The 24,144-nt window shown below is 35.5% G+C and overlaps 5 protein-coding genes and 1 pseudogene across 17 annotated transcripts; 1 reads left to right on the top strand and 5 right to left on the bottom strand.

Moving 5' to 3' along the window:
• The first annotated feature begins 5,841 nt into the window (after nucleotides 1-5,841).
• On the top strand, nucleotides 5,842-8,345 carry LOC142526539 (uncharacterized). Of its 3 annotated transcripts, none has more exons than XM_075631012.1 (5): nucleotides 5,842-6,187; nucleotides 6,296-6,372; nucleotides 6,645-6,756; nucleotides 6,843-6,998; nucleotides 7,888-8,345. In XM_075631012.1, exons 1-4 carry the CDS (start codon nucleotides 5,922-5,924, stop codon nucleotides 6,970-6,972), a joined length of 585 nt encoding a protein of 194 aa, XP_075487127.1. In that variant the 5' UTR covers nucleotides 5,842-5,921; the 3' UTR covers nucleotides 6,973-6,998; nucleotides 7,888-8,345. The 3 variants fall into 3 exon arrangements, with proteins under 3 accessions (XP_075487127.1, XP_075487126.1, XP_075487125.1); XM_075631011.1 differs by having other exon boundaries at nucleotides 5,843-6,187; nucleotides 7,853-8,345; XM_075631010.1 differs by having other exon boundaries at nucleotides 5,844-6,187; nucleotides 7,868-8,345.
• A 128-nt stretch (nucleotides 8,346-8,473) lies between these two features.
• On the bottom strand, nucleotides 8,474-10,123 carry LOC142526173 (protein trichome birefringence-like 39; annotated as a pseudogene).
• A 256-nt stretch (nucleotides 10,124-10,379) lies between these two features.
• Nucleotides 10,380-11,040, bottom strand: LOC142526543 (senescence-specific cysteine protease SAG12-like). The gene has a single exon (XM_075631014.1). The coding sequence runs from the start codon at nucleotides 11,038-11,040 to the stop codon at nucleotides 10,588-10,590; it is 453 nt and encodes a 150-aa protein (XP_075487129.1). The 3' UTR covers nucleotides 10,380-10,587.
• A 60-nt stretch (nucleotides 11,041-11,100) lies between these two features.
• LOC142526540 (uncharacterized) lies at nucleotides 11,101-14,928 on the bottom strand. 10 transcript variants are annotated; one of them, XR_012815278.1, is made up of 4 exons: nucleotides 13,433-14,928; nucleotides 12,930-13,224; nucleotides 11,679-12,836; nucleotides 11,101-11,577 (listed from the first exon to the last, which is right to left on the bottom strand). XR_012815278.1 is itself a non-coding variant. In XM_075631013.1 (3 exons), exons 1-3 carry the CDS (start codon nucleotides 13,171-13,173, stop codon nucleotides 11,570-11,572), a joined length of 468 nt encoding a protein of 155 aa, XP_075487128.1. In that variant the 5' UTR covers nucleotides 13,174-14,928; the 3' UTR covers nucleotides 11,101-11,569. The 10 variants fall into 10 exon arrangements, 1 of the variants encoding a protein (XP_075487128.1); XR_012815277.1 differs by having other exon boundaries at nucleotides 12,930-13,239; XR_012815284.1 differs by having other exon boundaries at nucleotides 11,679-11,787; nucleotides 12,717-12,836; nucleotides 12,930-14,928.
• A 1,428-nt stretch (nucleotides 14,929-16,356) lies between these two features.
• Nucleotides 16,357-18,698, bottom strand: LOC142526538 (UBP1-associated protein 2C-like). Of its 2 annotated transcripts, XR_012815276.1 has the most exons (3): nucleotides 17,402-18,698; nucleotides 17,184-17,233; nucleotides 16,357-16,578 (listed from the first exon to the last, which is right to left on the bottom strand). XR_012815276.1 is itself a non-coding variant. In XM_075631008.1 (2 exons), exon 1 carries the CDS (start codon nucleotides 18,582-18,584, stop codon nucleotides 17,403-17,405), a length of 1,182 nt encoding a protein of 393 aa, XP_075487123.1. In that variant the 5' UTR covers nucleotides 18,585-18,691; the 3' UTR covers nucleotides 16,357-16,578; nucleotide 17,402. The 2 variants fall into 2 exon arrangements, 1 of the variants encoding a protein (XP_075487123.1); XM_075631008.1 differs by lacking the exon at nucleotides 17,184-17,233 and having other exon boundaries at nucleotides 17,402-18,691.
• A 2,948-nt stretch (nucleotides 18,699-21,646) lies between these two features.
• On the bottom strand, nucleotides 21,647-23,235 carry LOC142526967 (U-box domain-containing protein 45-like). Its single transcript, XM_075631667.1, has 2 exons — nucleotides 22,596-23,235; nucleotides 21,647-22,522 (listed from the first exon to the last, which is right to left on the bottom strand). Exons 1-2 carry the CDS (start codon nucleotides 23,060-23,062, stop codon nucleotides 21,670-21,672), a joined length of 1,320 nt encoding a protein of 439 aa, XP_075487782.1. The 5' UTR covers nucleotides 23,063-23,235; the 3' UTR covers nucleotides 21,647-21,669.
• Nucleotides 23,236-24,144: the final 909 nt, after the last annotated feature.

The following is a 24,144-nucleotide window of genomic DNA, read 5'->3' on the forward strand; positions in this document are numbered from 1 at the left end:
TATTGCTAAATCATCCTCATACACACTTTTTTTTTATATGCTCGATAATTTATTTATTTTAACTAAGATTACACTATTTATTTTTAGACTTAACCTTCTAATTTGAATGAACATTTATTGAAATTATTTAAATATTCCACAATTTATTTTTGATTTTATTTCTTTATATTATTATATTATATGTGTTTTATGTAAATTTCTTCAATTTAGTTAGAATGTAATATATATATATATATATATAGATTCACATATATAAATTTATATTTTATTCACTATTCTTTATATACAAGTATGGGTGAAAATACTAATTATTATTCTTATTATTATATATTAACATTTTACTCCTGCGTCGTACCGATAATATCTCTTGTATATAATATGAATTTTTTTTACACACATAAAACACAAATACAAATTAATTTGATACTGACTAATACATTTAATATGTGAAAATAGACATTAGTATGTTGAAAATAAAAAATTGAGTATTGAAAATAAGAGTTGTAAATACTGAAAATTAGTGTGTGTGTGATGATGTATGTAATGATATATTTATTTTTGGATTATTTTCAAAAAAATTCTATAAATAGGTCTATCAGTTTGTGAAGAAAAAACACAATTGAGTGGAGAAAATTTTATAAAAGTGTGTAGTTTAATATATTTTGTGAGTTTGAGATTTTTACTTTTTACCGTAAATTTTTACTTTTAACAATTATCAACACGATGCACGAAGGATATCCATATTTTTTCAATCTCCAAAATACAAGAAAAAGATATCAAATATCCAATCAAGAGAGACACTGGAACGAAATTAAACATATATTCAGTTATCTACGAGGAAAGACAGACTTGGTATTTTTGTATTCTAAATATACCAATCAAAACATAATTGGGTATGCTTATGGTGGGTATTTATCTGATCCACACAAGGCACGTTCCCAAACTGAATATGTATTTACTCATGAAGGTACTGCAATTTCTTGGCGTTCACAGAAACAAACACTCGTAACAACTTTATCAAATCACGTCGAGATTATTTCACTACATGAAGTAAGCCGTGAATGTGTGTGGCATGACCGAACATATCCAAATCTCATGCGGATTATCATTCGACAAGAAGCCTGTGACACTATATGAAAATAATGATGCATGTGCTATTCAAATGAAAGAAGGATACATAAAAAGCGACAGAACTAAACATATTCCCCTTAATTTCTTCGCATTTACCAAAGAGCTTGAAAATAATAAAGATATTGATATTCGTCACATTCAGTCAAGTGAAAACTCATCAGATCTCTTTACAAAGGCACTTCTTACAACAATATTTAGAAATCATATATATAATATTGAGATGCGCAATCTACGAAATTTGTGAAGAATCGTTCGTGTTAACATGAGGGAGGAGTTTACATGACAGTACTCTTTTTTCCTTACTATGATTTTTATTCCAATGAGTTTTCCTAGTAAAGTTTTTAACGAAGCATTATAAAAACATGTAATGAAGACAATCATTGTATCATGACCATCATCACAAGGGGGAGTGTTGAAAATAAAGATTGAGTGTTGAAAATAAGAGTTGTAAATATTGAAAATTAATGTGTGATGATATATTTATTTTTGGATTATTTCCAAAAAAATTCTATAAATAGTTCTCTCAATTTGTGAAGAAAAGCACAATTGAGTGGAGAAAATTATATAAAAATGTGTAGTTTAATATATTTTGTTAACACGAGGGAGGAGTTACATGACTGTACTATTTTTCTCTCACTATGATTTTTATCCCAATGAGTTTTTCATAGTAAGGTTTTTAACGAGCCACTATAAAAATACGTAATGAAGACAATCATTGTATCATTATCATCATCACAAGGGAGAGCGTTGAAAATAAAAGATTGAGTGTTGAAAATAAGAGTTGTAAATTTGAAAATTAATGTGTGATGATATATTTTTTTGGATTATTTTCAAAAAAATTCTATAAATAATTCTCTCAATTTGTGAAGAAAAGCACAAGTTGAGTGGAGAAAATTATATAAAAGTGTATAGTTTAATATATTTTATAAGTTTCAGATTTTTACTTTTTAACGTAAATATATATATAAACACGCAAAATAGCAACCCTATTAAAATCAATTAAATTTTTTTTTAATTTCGATAAAACAGTTGAAATTATTTTCCCTCAATTAAAAAATTAAATTTATAGGTGCCCGATAGGTGTCTGTAAATAAAATTTAATTATTATCATTATAGATTTTATCCAGTTAGCAGACAAAGGCATTTGAAAATTTTCTAATTTAAAATTTATGACCGACTGCAATTAAAATTTAATCGTTGTCATTAATTTTTTTAATCTAGTTCGTGCAGTTAAATTGCATTTTTAAAAAATTTAGTGGACAATATATGCAGAAACTGAAAACACACAATAATTTTGTTTTAGACTATGTACTGTGTTGTTGTCTATAGTTTATGTTCTGGAATTGTCTCACCGATTTAATGCATTTTAATATTTTTGCCATATTTTCCGTGATTTTCAATTGTTAGCATACTTTTTTTTTTCCCCAATTTATCACTTATCTCTTTTTTAAAAAAATTGTAGACAATATATACAAAAATAAATTTATTCAACAATTTAATGACTACATGTATTCACCATAAAATATATATTATTTTATAGTTTTAGAAAAGTTGTTTATGCGGAAAAGATTAATATTACTTCTTTTACAACTTTTTTGATTTTATATATATATGATTTTTGGGAGATTTTTTGAAAACCCATAATTTTGGAATTGGGTATGAATTTTGGTTTTTCAGACGGGAATAAAATGGATCCAATTGCATATAATCATAAATACTTTGTTTTATATACGGATGTATGATAATTTTTTCATGCAAATATAAAGAAGATATAGACTTTACGATTTATTTTAACAAACTATAAAATATAATTTCAAATATTTTTAAAGTAATTGTTCATATATATATATATATATATATATAATTAAATACAACTCCAAAAAAAGATACAAATGAACCAAGCCCCATGGTAAAATACTCGTTCGAGATCTTATCAAGCTGAGGTTGAGCTTAAAGATATTTATGTTCGTAAGCTCGCGAGCTCGAGCTCGACTAATTTGTTGAGCTTTGAGTGCAATAATAACTTACATTGTCTCACATCAAATTTGATTATAAGAAAAGTGATAGTTAACCATTTAACAAAGAATGCTCGAAAACAAGCTTGTTTAACTAACCTGAAAATGATTTTGTTTAGCGAGCTCATTAACGAATTGAGCTCAAGATATAATGTTAAACATGATATACGAGCTATTAATGAGTTGAGCTCGAGCTATTCGCTAGCTTAATAATTTTAAAACGATCCGAGCTCGATCCTCATGATAAAAGCTCGAAGCGAGCTCAAACTCTATATATACGTTAAATGAATCGAAAAGTGATTAAAAAATAAACCTCAACTGGACGTGTATATAGCAGTTGCACTATGTAGATACGCACATACCTTAATAAGCAGTTCTTATTTTTATATAGCTCAAAAAAACCGTCTCAGTCATTATCATAGATAGATCAATCATGTCAAACTGATTTTAACTTTCGATAGATGATACATAGTTTTGAACTGAGCTTTCAATCGATTGAACAAGACGACGATATCAAATTCTTTTATATTTATCTTGGAACAAAATTTGCCACCATTAAAAGAGCCGGAGAAATATGATAATTTGGCGATTGAGACTGTCAATATTACGATTGCATTAATTCATTTGTGCTTTTATATAAAACCATACAATTTTGTTATACCAAATAAGAAAATATCGAGATAAATATAAGTCTTAAAATATTTTAAATTTGATGTATATTTTGTAAATATAAACTAGAAAAATAGGAACAAAATCCAAAAATCGTAAAATCCGACTCAATCCATACCGACCAAAGCAAACTTCAAAGTATGGTATTGATATTCGTTAGATTGAGTTTGTGCAACATACCAGTAAACAAAAAAAAAAAAAAAAAAAAACACTAGAATCCATCATACCCATCCATCCTATATTTGTACACCCCTAATTTTTGTGAGAAAAGATTGGTTAAATTAATCTTGTTATGAATTTGACGTAGAATTGTGACTCGTATTTGCGTACGAAGTACAACCGGTGCCTGGATACATTGATCTTCTTCTTCAACATTCAAGCAAGTCCATAAGTAGTGCAGAACTAGATAACGAAGTAGTTGATAGAATTATTAAGAAGAGATAAACGGGCCCCTAACATCATGTCTAATTTGATGAAAAGAGCTAAAAACACTATGAATGTTGCACATTTTGGTGGAATTAATGGCTGGAAATGGAACACGCCATGCCATAGATCACTGTCCTTCACAGTTCTTCCTCGAAGCTCTTACTGTTGAGTTGTCAATGCATGAAATTGCAACTGCCCACGACTCAATTCATTCATTGGATTGTAAAGTGCCTTCGTCCATATCCATAAATTTTGTACAAATATAAATTATCACATAATTACAAAAATTAAAGAGAGAACAAAATCCTAAAACAACTAAGAAACTTCCACAATAAAAAACTAGGATACGTAGAGAATAAAATCTCAATCCTCAAGGCGTCGCAATTTGGAAGTGTAACAAATTTAATTGCTGAATACTTTGGTTGGACGCATTTCTTCTTTGGCTTCCACCTTCAGTCGTTTCTCTGGCCGAAGTATAACGTGGTACTCTTGATGAGGAAATCTTTCCGAACACACTAAGAGGGACCGTAGTAACATTTACATCCCATCAACGTAGGCACTATCAGTAAGACCATCATCAAATCCCCCAACCCACGACCAAATCAACGATCACACTACTCCAAAGTTTACCAAGTATGTGTTGTCTATCCATTGAAAAGTTAATCGACAGCAACTGAAGTCGTTGTACAGACATGAAAACGCCCCAACAAAACTGATATGAGTGTGGCTTTTGAATCACTTAGCTTTCTCTTTAAGATTTGTCAAGATAAGAACAAACGCACTCCAGAAACTAAATAAATAAAGGGTCCTTTATCTATTAACCATAGCAAAGACGTATTACGATGTCTGCAGGCTTCAACTGCATAATGTGCCTTATACTTTGGCTCGTGTTCTCATCAGCAATTATTGTAGCCCGCCCTGTGAAGCCTATAACACTTGCAAGACGGTCCCTGGAGGCTCGATTTGGAACCAAAGAGATGAATCAAAGCTCCAACAAATGGCTTGAAAGAGTGAGCCCCGAAGGACCTGATCCCTATCACCATCTAAAACACTTCTAACATCTAACCTCCTGATCCAAGTTTCAAAATATATTGCCACAAAGTTACAGGTCAATCAAGATTTTCCGCTGCTTGCTATAATATGGCCAATTTATCAGCTGAGACGGGAAAGAACACCAAGAAGATACAATATTACATCAAATCAAGAATGTCGAAGAACTATATTTCGTACAGATGATTATGTAATCTATATGCAATAATTTTTCGGACCGATTATATATTATCAGTAAAACGATCTACGAAATGTGAGTTTTATGTGATTCATGTGCTTAAGACATTACCATAAGATTGCCCAAACAAGAATTCAAATGTATTGTCGGGTACTTCCGTAGTGGTAACCATTGCGAACTAAATTTATAGCTTATGCGAGGAATGAGATTGCTAGTGTCGAGTCACTATAACAACATTTTTTTCCATAAAAATATTTTAGTCATAAGACAGTTTATTTTGAAGAATAAAATATTAACTTATCGATAATTAATATTATATTTTTTTATAAAGTTAGTTTTTTTCGATAAATTTATTAACAATCGCAATAATCTGCGGATCAAGTTAATCAAATACGGCTCGATGACAAATCCTATATGCTGACCAGCAACTCCTGATGATTAATAGGTGAAAAATGAGCAGTGGAACCTTCGCCAAGTCCCAATTTATCTGTTCTCCCCTCGATAGCCGCCGGCCGAACGATTTCATCCCACATCAGCATTCAAGTTACAAACTTGCATCCGCAAACAAGAAATCAAAATTCCTCTCACGCCGGATTACAGTTATTGGATCTGCCATGGCCAGCGAGCAAAGTTCAGCTATAGCTGTTGAAGCAGTAGTGCCTAATTCTTCGATTAAGCTCTTGTTTGTAGAAATGGGTGTCGGCTACGATCAACACGGGTACGGACCCTCCCCCGCTCTCGCACACGCACACAAATTCATGCGATACTAACATGTATTTTTGTTGGACTACGAGCCGAATTTTAAAGAGTATTGATCGAAAAACAGGCAGGATATAACGTCAGCAGCTACGAGGGCTTGCAGAGATGCTATTTCTTCCAATTCGATTCCCGCATTCAGAAGAGGTAACATTAATTTGGCAACAATTTTTATATTTGCCTGTGAATGAATTGCAAACCCATGCCATTCTTCTTGCTTTGTTTTTCGTTTAGTTTCATCGAACGACGAGATGTTTGTATTTGAAAGTTTTGTTTTCTTTGTTGTGTTCGGTTTACCTCCCGGACTCAGTTGTGGACTTGGTCATTGCGAGTTAATCTTGTATCAGGTTGAGTTATTTCCTTTTCGTCGACAAAATTTACTCGACTTTCGTATATATTTCTGGTTTGGCTGGATTCAGGTTCCATACCTGGTGTTTCATTCGGTGAGATGAAGCTTCAGATTAAATTGGGGGTTCCTCGATCTCTCCAGCACTTATTGGACATTGAGAAGGTCAAGTCAATTTTCCCTTAGTAAGTATCTTGGACTTCATTTATGGGGTTTAAAATCACAAACTTTGTGTGCAATTGAGCATCTTTGATTGAATGACCTTGCATAGTGGAACGATAACGAATGTCGAGGTTGTGGATGGTGGACTGATATGCTCAAGTGGTGTGCATGTTGAAGAGATGGGGGATAAGAATGATGACTGTTACATTGTAAATGCAGCCGTTTATGTTGGTTATTAAATTTCTGCGGCCATCAGTTCTAAATGGTTGGTGTTTCGTTTACTTCTCTTCAACACATCAAATATAACAAACGTCAATGCAGTGCTTCTTGTTTCTTGTTGCTCTATTTTTAGATTATTCATTAGTGATTAACTTTAAGTAAATTTTCTTATGAAATTTTTTTCAATGATGTTCATGCTACTTGGCTATCAGAAATATTATTCAAGACTTAAAGTATGGAATAAATCCGTGGGGATCCAAAATATACACGTGTTATTGTCTAAATTATATCTTGCCTGTCAGTTTTGTGCTTCTCTGTCAAAATCAGATCAAAGTTTAGACATAATTATGCCATAAGGAAGAATTGCTTACATGTGCTAAAGCAAATTTCTGGGGAATGAGATTTAATTTTTCGTGTTAGTGCTAGATATTAGTACGTTGAGATTTAAAGGAGAATGCTAGCGATAGTTAAAGTAATCTCAAATAAAATATTCATTGGTCTATCCGTCCGCATTAGGTACAAAGTCAACTTTGACAATGAGTTTCAGCATTTTTTAACAAATTCAAACTTTGTTTGCTTATTTCTTCGTAAAATTCCCGGCATTGGCAACTAAGGATTTTATTCTTAGTAAAATTTCTTACGAGTGTTTGTTTACCTTAGTGATCCAGTTTGAAGTGTTTGTTTACCTTAGTGATCCAGTTTGACTGATAGATAAATTGCAACGTTAGTCTCAATATCAGAAAGGATAAGATTGGCCATATATGGGGTGACAAAAAGATTCTGACTGGTTAGCTTAAAGTCTATTCTACTGATCCAGTATTCATTCTACATGATGCCTCTGAAAGAAATATATGCACATTAGATAAATTATCTATTATTTTCTCGATCATTCTCTCACAGAGTTGCTGCATACAGAAGCTGGTTCCATGTATCAGGCAACCCAGGGACGCACCAGTGGCTGCAATCCATACAAGGATGTTCACTGTACTTAGAAGGGTGACCATCTTTCCTTAGCTGTGAGAGAGTTGTCACATCAAGCAGTTAAACTGGTTTTCTTAGTGTACTCAGTACTTTTTTTAAGACCTTGGCTGCTGGTGGTGTCCCACCAGGATATGTTGATCCATTAATTGTTGTTGCTCTCAGTCACAGCTTGATTTTGAGCCCCATTCTCTTCCCCTGTTTGACATAGTTAATTTGGTTATGAAACTGTGACCAAACCTTTTGTGAACTTTTGTGAACATTTGTTTCGTCTGTGGTATTTTTTTCTTCCTTCCAAAGTGAGATATTTTCATTTTTGCCTTTTAATCTGGATGCCGATATTGTAATATTGTAAGCCTTTTACTACAATTGTTTCATGAGAATTTAAAATAAGAAATGACACATTTTAAGCGAACAGGCCATGGTAGTAAAAAGCTCGCTCCACGCAAGTTTCACCCGTGCCTTTCATTTTTGTAGATATATTTTTCCAATTCATATTCGAAGCTGTTCCTCCGCTCTGTGGATACCATGCATTCTATTTAAATCTATATTGTTTACCAATCAAATGGAATATCGGGTATGGCTATAGAAGCATAAAAAAATGAATAATAAAAATATATGATTTGAAAGCTGTGGCAGATGACATACATATAGTGTGTGGCAGATCCCCTGAAAGAATACTTTTATCTTAGAAGGATCCACATTCTTTTCAACCCAATTATCCCAAGTCGTCAAGCCCTTGGAAAATGCGACTAGACCGTCCATATCTTTGGTTATGGTGGAACCATATTGCACAAAATCCCACCTGCAATTTCATGAACAGAAAGTGGGGATTGGATAGATGATAATTATTTATTAGACCAGTGACTCTGTTTCCGCTTGTACTTTAATCTTTCTTCTGGCATGTGATTTTCATGCGGCGCGCAAATTCTTCTAAAGCAAAACCTCCTATCTCATGCATGCTTTGAACTCTGGTTAAAGTGCATTAATATATGATGTCCCCTGATCAAAAGACAAATCTTACGGTTGAGCATTTCCAGTGTGTGTCCACCGGTGCCATGTATTGGATATCAACATAGCCATCCCTCTCCATGCATTTCCTTGTTGAATCAAGTCTAGTTTTAGGACTCGTCCCACCTGTTCTTGCACTATATCTACCAAATATGGTGTCCGATACAGAAATATGATCACATGATAATCCTGCACATGATAGATTAATTTTGATTACGTATTCATGGCATGTGTGAGAGAAATAGGTGTATTCTTGATGTTCAGAAAATGAACAAAGTTGAAGTGACAAAAGAGTATCTGACCTCGAATGTGACTTGAGTTATTGATCCTTTTCTTAGGAAGGTAGTGTTGGCCTTTGGAACCGCAGCGTGTAGCTTGCATGCTAAAGAACTCCACTGATTTAAACTTAGGAAGTCACCAACAAACATTATCTTCTACACCTTCCATCTCCTTAAGAAGCCCGCACCATCAAATCTACAGCCAAAAAATAATGTCTGAGTTAATGAGGGATCCACTTTTCCACAAGCGTTCTTTGACAAATCATACAGAAATGGTTACAGGGGTGTCAACGAACCGAATTGAGCTGAATATTAGTAAAAATTTAAGGTAATATTCTTTAAAAGGTATGTGACTGACTGGTATTCTTAGAAAGGTTATAAAAAACGATTTAATTAAGATAATTATATGTTATTGAACAAAATAATAATTAGAAAAAAAAAATTATTCAGCCGTCATTTATATTTTGATTTACAAACAGAAAAATGTATAAAATACACGACGAATGGTGTACCTTGGTAAGTTGCATGACTTGGGTTTCCACGAGTAACTTAGGTACTTATTTATTTGGTCTTCCAAACTTTTGGCAATTGAATTGTGGATCTATGAAAGGATAGCTTGAAGATTCATAGAGGAAAAAACTTGTGTGAGACAGGTCTCACGGGTCGTATTTTGTGAGACATATCTCTTATTTGAATCATCCATGAAAAAGTATTACTTTTTATGCTAAGATTATTACTTTTTATTGTGAATATCGGTAGATTGACCCGTCTCACAGATAAAGATTCGTGAGACCGTCTCACAAGAGACCTACTCTTCAGTAGAAAGGACATGAAGGATCAAACTCCCATTGACCATTAAACCAATCGCAATCATTTGCTGGTCCTTCCACAAAATTACTGACATTTTGTACTAAATCTGCTTTTGAACTCGCAAAGAGGACTATAGCAATTAAAGTTTTAAGCGAATATTGGAACTTTAATTCCATCACTTTCAAACAATGCTGCGACAAATTCGAGTCCAGCCAGAGGCCTTTATAAAGGGGACAATCTGGTGCAATCATGGCAGGAAAAATCAATAAAATCGAAAATTACATTGGTCTTGACCTGACTACACCTATAGTAATGTGATATTTACATAATACGACGATTATATATATAACACAAGGAATATATGGAAAATTGATCATTAATAGAAGATATTTCATTATCTGAATTTGGTAGTCGCATAAGTAACCGAAAAACATGATCAGAAAGGAAAAAAGCCAAATCATTTTTGAGTTCATTGAGTCTGAGAGGTATACTGCATGTTAGAGCATGCAGACCTCACAGTACTACAAGGAAGCAAAATAGGCTCTGGAAACAATTATTTCAAGCAGTTGGATAAGAGGCATCCGTGGCTATCCCGCAAAGCCCTTCCTTAGCACGAACAACCCTCTTGAATATTGCGTATCCGTTTTTGCCCCATGCTGCGCCCCAAGAATTCTTCACCAGCCAATACTTTTTCCTGTTTTTATTTGTTCCATATCCAACAACTGTGACACCATGATCTAAAAGAGTTCCACACTCACCCGTGTATAAGCCGCCTGCATAAAACTGGAAATTCTTTCCATTCCCATCAATAGCCACAGACACAGGTTGCTTTGCCACCGCCTTTAGTAATGCAGACTCGTCATTAGCCGGCACCTCTTCATATCCGGTGATCTTCGCCACTCTTGAGGATTCCTTTTTTGTGTTACACATGGCATTTACTCCTTTGTATGGATAGTTGGCTTCTGTTGAGAGACCTTTGTTGCGGATTATGAATTTGAACCCATCATCCATCAATCCTCCGCCGCATCCCCGATTAACATAATTATCTCATACCATTATCTCGAAGGACAAAAAAAAAAGCACTCATTTTTATTTATATCAACTTGATTCTTGAAATCCATTATAAATATGGTTACATAATTCTCAACGAATTAATCTCAAGCCCGGAATATTGCATCAATAAATTCTAAAATTTCAGCCCCGGCAACAAGAAAAAAGCAGGGGAAAAAAACTCCAAGCAATTCGAATTAGAACATAGTTTAATGAGTTCCACCTTATTTCTCCTTCAAAAATATCCAAACAATTCAATGTCTCAAGGCATTATTCATTTCCTGTACCAAATGTTTTGGTCAACATACATTCCATTCAGATAATCTCCCAGTCACAGAACTCTTCATTCACCATCCACGAATCCTTGGCACATGGAAGTTCTGTGCAGCATCTCTCTGCCATTCTATCTGTTTCTGAATATATGCCTTGAGAGACGCTTTCGAATGAATGTTCATCGACAATCTTCTTCTTCAATGTACAGAACTTTACCTTAGTATTCTGTGATTAAATAACAACGCAACATCATGACTAAATTCCACACTTAAAAAAGGAGAGTCAGAACGTACTTTGAAACATAATTAAGAAAGAGTTGCAGGAACCTCAAGAGAAAGGTAATTCGTTTCCATGTCCGAATCTGAATAGCATTCATCACTATTCACCATGATATGCTTTCCTCAAGCTTCTGACAGCAACTTGGTTGATCAAACTCTGTAACTGGAAATTGCTGAGTGCACTGTACACAAAATCAAATGGAGATTTCGAGACTTGCTTTAATTTTTCTGGAATATTCATGCAGCTACTAAACCATAATTTACGAGTAAATTACAGTCATTGTATATCTTCCCATAAACTAATGTACATTATGGGACATGAAAATTATAGAACAATAGATGTATGACAAATGTTATTTCTGATCGACATTCGTGATTGATTGTCCAAGTCAAACAGTGTTGAGTAAATGTGAGTTGCGAGTATATGAGGTAACGTTTATACAGAGGGCAGTCAAAGGCAAGCCAATTCTTAATTTCCGTAGCAAAGAAGCATTGAGGTCCACATGCAAGGAATATGCAGACAAAAGGCTGAATCTCCTAAGAATTTCGGCGAACTTTAGGATCTAAGCAGACTGAAAGGTTGGAGGATCTCAACCCAAGCCTCAAGTGTTGTTACAATTTACATCATTGTGTAGCTACAGAATCAGAGCACTTAAATTGAAAGAAAGATTAAATTCTTTTAGGGGTTGGGGAGAAATTAGTCTTAGGGCAAATCGAAAGAACTTAACATAAAAAATGAACCCGTGTCAAATATTATAGAAAACTTCAGATGGTTAATTGCATAAAATAATCCCAGAAAGATTGAAGTTCAAAATAACTAATGTATCAGGCCTAAGGTAACAGAGAAACAAAGGGAAAAGGTTCAAATTCAATGAGCAATCAAGATTCAAAATTCGGAGGAATTTCAAGATCCTTGGCTTACTCCAAAAATAGTATCTTTTTTTATCAAGAAAATGGAGGGAAAAATTGAATGGAGTAATGGACCATCACCATTAGACTGAATTGCATTTGTAGAACCAGAAGTAGGACAGGATACTTCATCATCTGGTAGTTCATATTCTCGAAACTCAACGAAAGAGTTCTTACTTTCCTCCATTTTTTCAGAAGAATTGGCCGCCGGAGGCTGAGCTGAAGTCAAAGAATAAGCATGAAAATTACTTTCATCTCCATCAAGAATCTGTTTGCCGAAACTGTTGTTCACATCATCTGCTTCAAGAAGTGCGGTTAGTACTGAAATTTGAGAGAAATCTAGTGTCTCCACAACAGGAGTATCTTTACAAATATTCATCTCATGATTACCTTTTCCATCGGATTGGATATCAGTACATCTCTCTCCCACAGGTACGATTGAAGATAAAGTAGATGCAGAATTCATGGTACATGATTTCCCATCCTGCTCTGTATCCATACCGATGCTCAACATTTCCAGAGCAGGACAATTCCCATCTTGTTCCTGTGCAGGAAAAACCAGACCATTTTCTCCAGCAGAATCCACTGAAAATTCTGGGAGAACATCTTCCACAAGCTGGGAACACGAGTGCATGAGATTTTCACCTGCCGTGATCAATTGGGTTCGAACAAATTTGACAGAATCCTGTCCAAGAGATAACTTCAGAGAATGTCAAGACATCGTTTTTATAGTCCAAAGTTAGACGAAGAAGGCAGTAACTACCATAATATTACCAATGAATGGACTAATTTACGAGTGTATCCCACTAGTTTTTTAAAAATAGAGTAAAATATCCGCAAGCAATATAAAGAGGTTATATTACGGTAGAAAAACGCATTATTTCATGTGATACCAGGGATATTATATCATCAGCCTCCGAACAGAAAGTACTAAAATGGTGACATAAATTCTTAACCCAAGCTTGACCTTTACGGCTTTACTCCCAGAATTCATGACTCTCAGAAAACCTACTGCTGCAGATAGCCCTGACTTGTAACAAAAGCCTTTGCACGGAATACAAAGATTTAGAAACAGATTCGCTGTCTCGTGAAAGAATATCACCAATTGACTCAGGGAAACAATCATAAATGCACGAGAGAAGCCTCAAGTCCGGATCACCTTAAACTCAAAAACCTCGATCAATCCGCATAAAAACAATATCAAGTTTTTTAACCAAAAAAGGATTCGCAAATATAGGAGATAAAGAAGCCCGAAATTGTTGGCAGCAGGCGGACTTAGGCGAGTGTAGGAAACTGACGTAACCACAGAGCCAGAGATGGTAGAATTTGACTCGTTTCTCCTCTGCTCTAAAATTCTTTTAAATACTAACCACGGATAAATAGAAGAGACGCCGTAATGGTTAGAATCTCAAGATTTCATAATTATATATAAAGATTTGAATTAATCAACTTGTTTAGAGACTTTTTATTTGTGACCATTTCAATCTCTTTTACTAACCAAATAACTTCGATGTGCAATTCACTAAATATGTTTTATCTTTATGTTCGAGTTACATATAATTAACTCCAAATATTCGTTAAGTCAATGATAGGAAAACTATTTCTCAAAATCTCTACGTGGCATTTGCTATTAAAGATTATCAATAGCAACTAACGTCTACCCTTTTCCATAAAGCATGTTGGCTATGCCATTTTTTAAGAAAGATCATATCGAAACATTTTGAACATCAGATCATCATAAAAACATCCGTATATAAACATAAATCACGCACTACTACTAAATTTCTTAATTAAAGATTTTTAGTACCGATATGTTCACATTTAAATACTAATAATCGTTCTCAGTATAGTTATATAACAAAGACAGCATATTTAAGTGATTTTTGGAAGAACCATTTCGAAAACTTCGTCGACGATATTTTTACCAGCCAAAACTTTCACCGTTGAGTATATATTTTGCACGCATAGACTTTTCTTGGTAAATATATACTCATTGGAACCCGATTATTTTTATAAACAAATAGCATAACTTCGTCTGACCATGACTCAACCACTGTGAGCTTCGATAATTCACTCCATGTTGCTACAAGATAGCCTACGAAAATGTTAAGCGAGAACGAGATGGCAGCTATGATCTGGGTAAGGCATACTTTGCAACTCCAAGTAAAACTTGAAATTTCTATTTAAATTCAAATCCCTCTGCAGTTAGAATGATATAATGCTTTTGAAGTTGCTGATGTGTGTCCATGACTAGTATTGATGCTTGAAAACGTATCTGCAAATACTACAACCTAACAAGTTATGGCACAAGGACGCAGCCAAGAGTACAAAGTCCAACTGTGGCTTCGGTTTCGGTGCACATTCTTGGTGCATCTTCTCAAAATTTACACTACGATTACAAATATGTAAGACTATTAAGCAATGAATTAAACTACAATATCATCTCAGACTTTCGTCGACAAGCCATAAAATACCATGTCAACGAATAACCATAAGAAACTTTAAACAGAAATGCTTCCAGCCAATAAAAAAAAGGAACAAATCCAATTCACAACTCGCAAAAAGTTTTAGCAATTTAGTAAACAAAATGCAAGTTGAGACTTTCATCCGTTGACCCCATCTCCAACTGATGGGACTTTTGAACGGAGCTAAATTTTAGAATCAAACATGTGGTAATTTCATCACATAAATCAATATCAGAGGCAAGAGAACTAACAAACAATTTAGTGAGAAAATAACATCAGGATTTCCCCTTAGTACACAGGAGAAAAACACAACATCCCACAACCAAGCTCAAAGAAGCACAAGGGGTCTTAAAGCATTCCTAGGCTACCAAACCAGAACCAACATAAGCTAGCATGAGAAAACACAAAACCATCCAACTACCAAGCTCAAATTAGAACAAGGGATCGCTTAAAAGCATTCCTAGGCTGAAAACCCAGAACACCACAAGGTAGTATAATTTAATGAACATCAGGACTTTCAAACAAGGAAAAATAATAGAATCTAGAAAAATAAAAAAGATGGCTGACGCAAAACTGATACAAGAATTGGAACATGGCTTAGAGCTTATTGAGGCAAAATGTATAGCAAACTAACTTAGAAGACAAAACTGCTAGAAGTCCAACACTTACCCACACATTTGCAGATTAAGTTTAAAATACTGCCCATCAAAGTAAATATTGTTTGGTTTAGAGCTTCATATCAAAAGCTGGCTCTTATAGTCTAAATGAACAAATGGAGAGAATTCAATTTAAATGGACATCATGCATCATGCATCGTCTATCAATAAAAAACCATAACCGTGGAATATTTCTTGAAAATTCATATAGCAAGAATTCAGAATTTCAGGGCTTCAGCTACAGGGATAGGATAGGGGGGCTGAAAAGGAAAACAATATCCTAAGAAGGAAATTATGAAACAGATACATCCAACAGAACACAAGGAAAAGACTATACTTTTTCCCATAGGCTGACAACATATAAACCTTTTTTTCTATTTCCCATTGCCACAAAGAGGGGCATAGAGTTTCTTGGAGCAGAGGAGCAAATAAATCATCATGAACGAACAGCTAATCAAATGAAAAGTTTGAAAATTCAACAGAATTTTTTTTCGATCACCTAATAAAGCCTATAATGGCAGGAAAAAGATGTTTCATCTTAGTAACACAGACACATGTATAGCATGGAAGGGCGATGGCTCTAAGGTCCCACAGAACAGTTGAAATAACACAAAATTGAACCCCCACAAGTTCGGTATTCGCATTAGCATTTTACAACCAAATAGATAAGCCGAAAAATATCATCAAAGGCAAAAATAAAGTCAGAAAACTTTTCTGATAACTTATCACATAATATAACAATGTCTCAAGTAACAACTTCGAGCGAATTCTAGCAAATATGTATTTCACCACACAGCTTAAAGGTGACAGACAGTAGAGTGAGGCAGCGAAAGATCTACAGCAGTTCAAAGATTTCATATTCTGCAATCAATCACCACAACCATTTAAAGCTTTTGCGTCCATGAAGCTGTCAAATACCTGAACACAACATCCATGCACAACACAATCCATCATTTGAATTCCAAAACACAAAACCAGATATACACTAAAATCATGAGCCCTATATGTACAAAAACCACAATAATTACAAAAACAAACCACGTATGTGCAGAATTAAAAAATAAAATATCATTGCTATTTGTTATCGCTTGAATTAAAGGAACAATTCTCAAGCCAAAGAAGTCATTCAATATGAATAAAGGTTCAATGAATGTCTTTTGTTTTTCAAAAGTTTAAATCCGGAGAAAATGAGGTCTTATTAAGAAACAACGAAGGATTACGGTCACTGGCAAAGTAGAATTAAATTTTTTAAAAAATACTTAGGATAAAATACAAAATAAAAAGGTTCAGAAGAATGATAATATTCAAAAATGAAACACGATTCATGAGTGACAAGCTAATGTACTAATAAGCATGGCCTCCTGTTAGCAGCTGGTACAGTCAATGACAGGTGGCACAGCTTATAAATTAAGTGGCAAAAAGTCAATGACAGGTGGAAAAGCTTATAGATTAAGTGGAAAAAAGTTAATACTCCGACATTGAAGCTTGCAATGGATCACATACAACCCTAAAATTAGATTCACCCGGCCATCTAATTCCAAGCATCAATTACCAAATGCAGGATAGCCGTTTGCTGCAGAAGTATAATTAAAACATGCCAAATGATTAAAAATTATCAAATACAGGAAGATAAATTATCATGCAGATTTTGATCACAAACTATACAACTATAGTTGATTTAGTGTAAACGCAAAGGAACTACCAAGCTTGGCTTGGAGCAAAGTTGCCAAGAATTGATTACCTCAATGATATGGTGGCACACCCTGATATGCTGGAACCCTGGGCCCTGGAACATTTCCAGGCTGAACCTGAGGCAATGGATATGTTGCCTGAAGCCCATAGTTACCACCATCTGAATAGCCCCCTGAACTATGCATCCCAATACCACTGGGCTGCATTCTATGGTTTCCTGCATTGCCTAATCCACCACCAAACTCTCCAGGTCCAGCACCACCTACACCACCACTGTACTGAGAACCACCACCATACCCTCGCCCACCAGGCCCACCCATTGCGGTATTATAGCTTGCATTATGATGCATCATTCCAGCTTGCTGCGACTGCTGAGACATGTTTTGTCCCGGCCCGAATCCAGCATAACCTCCCATTCCATAATTTGATGTTGACCCTATGACATTTGGAATTTGTTTCTTGTTATCCGTAGCCAGCTTACAAACCAGCTGATGACCATCAATAGTTTTCATGGGATCAACCAAAGATGCATTTGCCCCCTCCTCCGTCTTATAAACGAAAAAGGCAAAACCCTTGGCCTTTCCGCTCTGCTTGTCAAACCCTAGTGGCCCCTCCTCAATCTCACCATACATCGAAAAGTGGCTCAACAACTTCTCCGAAGAAATTTCAAACGGAATATTACCGACATAAACCTTCCTTAACGCCAGGTCAACCGGATTTGAATTACCTGAATTTCCAGCAGCGGCGAGTTGAGTCACTGTAATACGCCCATCAATCTTTTTATTCGGCTCTTTCAGTGCCAGTATTGCGGCATCAACGTGCTGAAATGTGACAAACCCATAACCCTTGGATTTCCCAGTGTTCTTATCGGTGATGACGATGGTGTTCGCTTCATCGATTTCACCGTACGCGGAGAAAACGAGGCGAAGTTTCTCGGTGGTGGTCTCCCAACCGAGGCCGCGGACAAATAGCTTGCGCCGAACTGGGTCTGCGTCGGCGACGGTGCGCACCTCCTCCAAGATGTCGGGGTGGCGTAGGATGGCAGCGCGTAGGATGGGAAGCAACTGGTCCTTCGAAAGGGGGTCGAGAATTTTCTCAGCATCTTCAGGAGATAAGTTTCCGAGTACGGATGCTACCGTGTTGTCGAGGTCAGAATGTACCGAGTACGCGCCCCCGTTCTCGTCGGCTTTGCGTTTCTTGTTGAAATCCATGGTTGAGTTTGAGTACATCATCGGAGGTTAGAAACCCTATCGCACACAGAGCCAAGCGATAAACCCCACACGGACTTCCGTTTTTGTATAAATTATGAGTGGCCATTATATGACGTAGTTTGGTGCGTGTTAAACCATTTGGGCCATTAATTTGGACTCAAGTTATCTCTGCGTATAGGGATGAACAATATTTCGTTTAAATCAAATTAATATATCGAATCGGGTAATTTGAAAATTTAGTTCGGTTATTTCAGAAATTCGATTTTTAAATTAGAAAAATGATTATATCATTTAATTCAGTTTGGTTACAATTTTTAAAATTTTAAAATCGGTTAATTAAATTAACCGATATAATAAATACTATTATTTAATAAATTTTTATTATCTATCAATTTTTATATATATTTAAATTTTTAATTTTAAAATAAACCATTATTCAAAACACCATAGCTTTCTCATTTTCACTTTTATATTCTCCACTTTTGACTTCATCCACCGCCCACCCATATTTCATCACCGATAGAGACGTCGCCCGCCCATGTTATGTTATTTTATAAAAAAAATGTATTAATTGTGTTTAAACACAACTTATACATTTGTGATATGTGTGATTTTATGTTTTTATGCATTTGTGTAGACTATTGTGTTAAAAAAAAATTACTTATATAATTAAAGTTAAATCACAAATTTTTTTTAAAGCTAATTGACCGACCGAATTAACCGATTTTAATTCGGTTCGATTTTCATCGGTTATGAAAATTAATTCGGTACATTCGATTATGGATAAATATTTCAGTTCGGTTATAACTACCGAACCGACCAAATGCTCACCCTATCTACGAACATTACACCAAATTATTTTTCTGATTTCACCTTCGTATAATATTTCATGTCCCACAACTTTTACACGGTACGTAGGTTAATTTTTTTAACTATCAAAACTTTATGGTTTCTGCACGTTCCCTGCACCACTTTTCCACTTTTATGATCAGTTTTCTTAAGAAAACACTCCTCCTTTATCTTTGCAATTATCTTCTCCTTCAATGTTCCAAACCATTCCTATGACACTACAATGGATGGAATTAAGCATAAATTTTTGCTGGCATAAAAATATAATTTTGGCTCATAAATAAAATGAAATGCAGACTCACAAAGAAAAAGTGTGTTATGGCTCATTAGCTTCGTCGGTTGAATTGTAGACCTGTCAATGATTGACTAATTCACGAATTCATAACTGGTCACAAACTTCCGGTAGAACATCATGAAGAAAATGGAAGCAACCGTGGTTGAGGAAACTGAGCAAACGGCACGTCAAGGAAGTTGAGCAATGAAGAAGTCATAGAGGAAGATGGAAGTTGAGGCATGATCTAGGACTCCTCGTATCCATGTAGCAGGTCAACCAATAGTCATTTCACCACAATCACCATGCAAAGGCTAATGAATGGCCAAACAGTACTAGACTACATTTCTAAAGAGCCAACATGGAATATCAGGGCAACGCACATAGGCCATAGTGCTAGAGCGCCTTAAGATGAATCATACAAAGCAGCCAAAAATAAAGATTTCACTCCAATCAAGGCAACGGATAATTCCAAGTAATCATCTTTCACACAAATACAAATAATTCCTTTATTAATCCTACATGACAAGAAATCGGGTAATATAACATAAGACTCAATAAAAGGGCAAGAAAGTTACCAATTACCATGGAGTACGGAGAATGAACAAGTGGAGTTAAAGTCAAAACAAGGGCCACCAAAGTAGTATCCTCGGCTGAAGGGGGAGTTGAACCAATTGCCGATGAAACATCAATATTAGTGGTTAGGAGTACCCATGTTGTTCAGTAACCGTGATGTAGATAAACATAGAAAGGAATTCCCGATAGTGGCACATAGAAGGAATACCACTAACCCAAGATACGTATATTTAGCCACAAGAGAAAAGGAAAATAAAAGAGAAGAATTGAGGAGCAAACCGGATGGAGTAACACTAGCCGCTCGGAAGGCAGAGAAACGGGCTGAATCAGCGTGTTCCACGAACGAAATGGATGGACAAAACGATATGGCGGCAGCGACTTGGTTGCGCAAGTGGGTAATCGGTGCTGGGAGTCGAGATATAGAGCCAAATAATATTCGGGGAGGACGAATTGAGGCATCCGGACGCACAATAGAAGCAACAACCGGGGGATACATTATGAAAGGTCGAAGCAATGACAACCGATTTTTGTGAGACGGTGACTCTGAAGATTGTGGGCGGTGACCAGGGGGTTAGGGCAGTGAGTGTCAACGTGGTGAAATATCAATTGTGAATGTTAAAATAGTTTCTGTAAATATTGATTTTGTGGAGGATGAATCAGGAGGTGCAGCTGGTAATGCAGAAGAAGAAAGGTTGAATTGAATTTTGAATTTGAGTTGTTCCAATTTTTAAACTGAACTTGAGCTTCATAGGCTACAATTGGGCTTTATTGGATGGACCAGGAACAAAGATTGGGATTATTATTAAATACAAGAAATTTGGTCTAATGGGCCAAAGCTTGCGGGCATTTGTTTGGATTAAATTATGCAAACCCAATTAATTAGTAGTTAGTCTGACAAAGTAAAACCCATTAATTGTTGAGAATAATTTGGAGGAGGCAGATAGCATGAAGCAAGGAGATCGTGGGCCCACATCCAGAAAAATTTGTGCACACACTAAGCATATCATATTTAAAACACGTAACATTTGGGGAAAATTATTTTTGGTCTGGTATGTTTTGACACTTTGTAATTTTGGTCTTTTCGTATTTATCAAATTTTAATTTTAGTAATGTATTTTTTTATTTTTTTGCATTTTGCTCGATAGTGTTGTTATGACAATACACACATCAGTCGTATGACTATTACATCGGAAAACAATTAAAATTGTCAAAAAATAAAAATAAAGATAACAGACTAAAACTGAAATTTGATAATATCGATAACTAAAGTCACAATGAGACAAACATATATATCTATCAAGTATCCAATTTCATACACTTCAAGAATTTATGTGTAAATTTTTTTAAGAAAAAGTTTTGCGCCAATGAATTTCTGTTGCACCATTAGTTGGCCACTTTAAAACATTTCCTTTAGTAAGGCAAACTTTTAGAACTCGAACTAATCACTAAAGCTTTAAACTTTGAAGAAACCCCGGCCCCATTAGCCCTACGAATGATAACCTCCATATTTTTATGCAAGCTTTGCCTCACAATCTTCTTCATTGTTCTCTTCCCTTCATCTTCACCCCGCCTATTCACAGGCGGTGAACCAATCATCACAGTCCCCACTTGCGGCCCTGAATGCGGCCCCATTCTCATCTGCCTTTCGTTTTTGAACCATTGAAGTATCTTCAAAGCTCTCTTCTGCGCTATTGGACTCCCAAGCAATGCTACTTCGAGAAGAACTTGAACAATGCCAGATCTAGCCATTTTCTGCCTTTGCGACGAGCTCGAATGAGCTAAAATCATCAGTATGTGAGCAGATAACTCTTGGCATTCCGGCTTCTCTTCCCATGTCATGATCTCTATTAACCCCTCCGGAACCATTGGATTATGCTCGAGTTCCTTTCTTCCAGCCAACGTTACAGCCAAGTTTCCTAAAATTGCCAAGGCTTTTTCTGATGAATATTTTACAAGCGACAGTTTTACAAGAATTTCAACGGCGCCAGAAGAGATGAATGCCGCAGCATTATCTATGACCGAAGACAGATTGTATAGCGTGCTTAAACATGATTCTTTGGTCCAAAGATTACTTGAATCTGAGTTAAGAATTGAGACTACAATAGCAATTATTCTCGTTGAAGTAAGGGAAATTTGGCTGATAGTCAGGGTTGAGATAGGCAAGAGAAGTTGCGCAAATTCTTGTTTCTGTGCTTCCTCCAAGAAACCAATATTCTCGGGTAATTTTGAGAAGAGTCCTGCCTCTACAATTAGAGCCTTGTTCCTGAAACAAGAGCAAAAATCTTGAGAAGATGCAAAGTTAACCATTTGAGAACATTAAAAGTATATTAACTTACGTGAAAGAGCCATTGGCCAGCTCAGTCAGTGCTCGAACGGCTAAACTCTGGCGCGCCACCACTCCAGAACCAACCATGGCAACCAGCGGCGGAATAACACCCAGCCCCACCATGATCTTCCGCCTCTTCAAGCCTTTCTCCGCCAGTTTCCTGATTTCTTCCGCCGCAGCCTCTTTCTCTTCCCAACTCCCAAAATGAAGGCTCTTAACAGACTTCTGCAAAGTCGCCACCCAAGCCTCACAATAATCACGACCCTCTAGTTTCCTGGCCATGTCCTCTTCAATTATCTTTGCTTCTGAATATGTATTCATAAATGTTTCCATGGGTTTCTTCGGCAGTCTATGTCGTGCTTTAGCGAGGTTTAACCGTAGGAATCGTGGCATGCGAGTGAAGAACCTACGATTTGTAGAGGTGAAAGCCCATTTGCTCGAAGAATTTGGCCATTTTGGTGCTTGTGGAACTGACATTCTTCAACAAGTTTGACTCCCAACTATATTAGGCCAATATTCCTTTTCTAACTTTTATTATTTTCGAGTCCGACTTTGTTGAATGAAGACTTAAGAATCAGAATTCAGACACAAGGGATAGAGGAAAGCAAAATACATAGCTCTGCTACTCCATCTGAATGTTGCGTAAAAAGAAAAAAATGTGTTCGTGTGTACGTGTATAGTTCACGCATATCATATTATATACATGTACGTATATGTGGAATTGGAGTCTTTAGCTTAAAACCTAGCTAATTAGTGAGATATTTCCTAATCATTCATTATCGCGAGTTAAACCAAGACTAATGATTAACGGAATAGGAAGGAATTTTTAGAGACAGAAAAATATGTATTCCTTTCAAATAAAGAAGCCACGGCTTGTAAAATATGTATATTTACTTGTCATTAATTTTCTAGTATTTTTCCCTTCCACGTAATTTTCCCAATAACCAAATGTTTACATACCTAATAAATTAAAACGAAAAAATTTTACGGTAAAAGCCAAGTTAATAGCTTTCTAATCGGGGTCGTTGCAACAATTGTTTATCCCCGCATCATGTGGGATATCATCAAATGCAGATGCAACAAGTGGTTGATGAAAACTTAACTCTTTTTGGATAGATTAATGATTAAATAGGGTGGTGCTCCAATGAGGTGTCCCACCACTCAAAATTTTTGAACACGTACACAGATTAGTCAGAGCTTCAGCCGTTGATCTGTCAAATTTTAATTTACAAATATCCTCGGTCTTTTTTTTTTTTTTTTTTTTGCAAATCCTGACGTACAGTTTGGTCATGTATTTCAAAGCAAAAGACTTGTCTGCATTATATATTGTGTTAATTAACACCTTTATATCAAAATATAGTTTCTATGGGGACAACCCAAAGATTTCAAAATATAATTCCAGTATACAGATGTTTAGGCATTTTTTGGTGTATTGGATAGTTTATGATAAAAGATGTAAACTCCCGCCTTATTCTATGTTTGATACGAGGATAAAGAAAAAAACTTACTATCGTACCGTTAACATAACATGTGTGATAATTTATCATATTATGAACGTT

Source organism: Primulina tabacum, chromosome 15 (genome assembly GCF_025594145.1).
Source record: "Primulina tabacum isolate GXHZ01 chromosome 15, ASM2559414v2, whole genome shotgun sequence".
Classification (NCBI taxonomy): domain Eukaryota; kingdom Viridiplantae; phylum Streptophyta; class Magnoliopsida; order Lamiales; family Gesneriaceae; genus Primulina; species Primulina tabacum.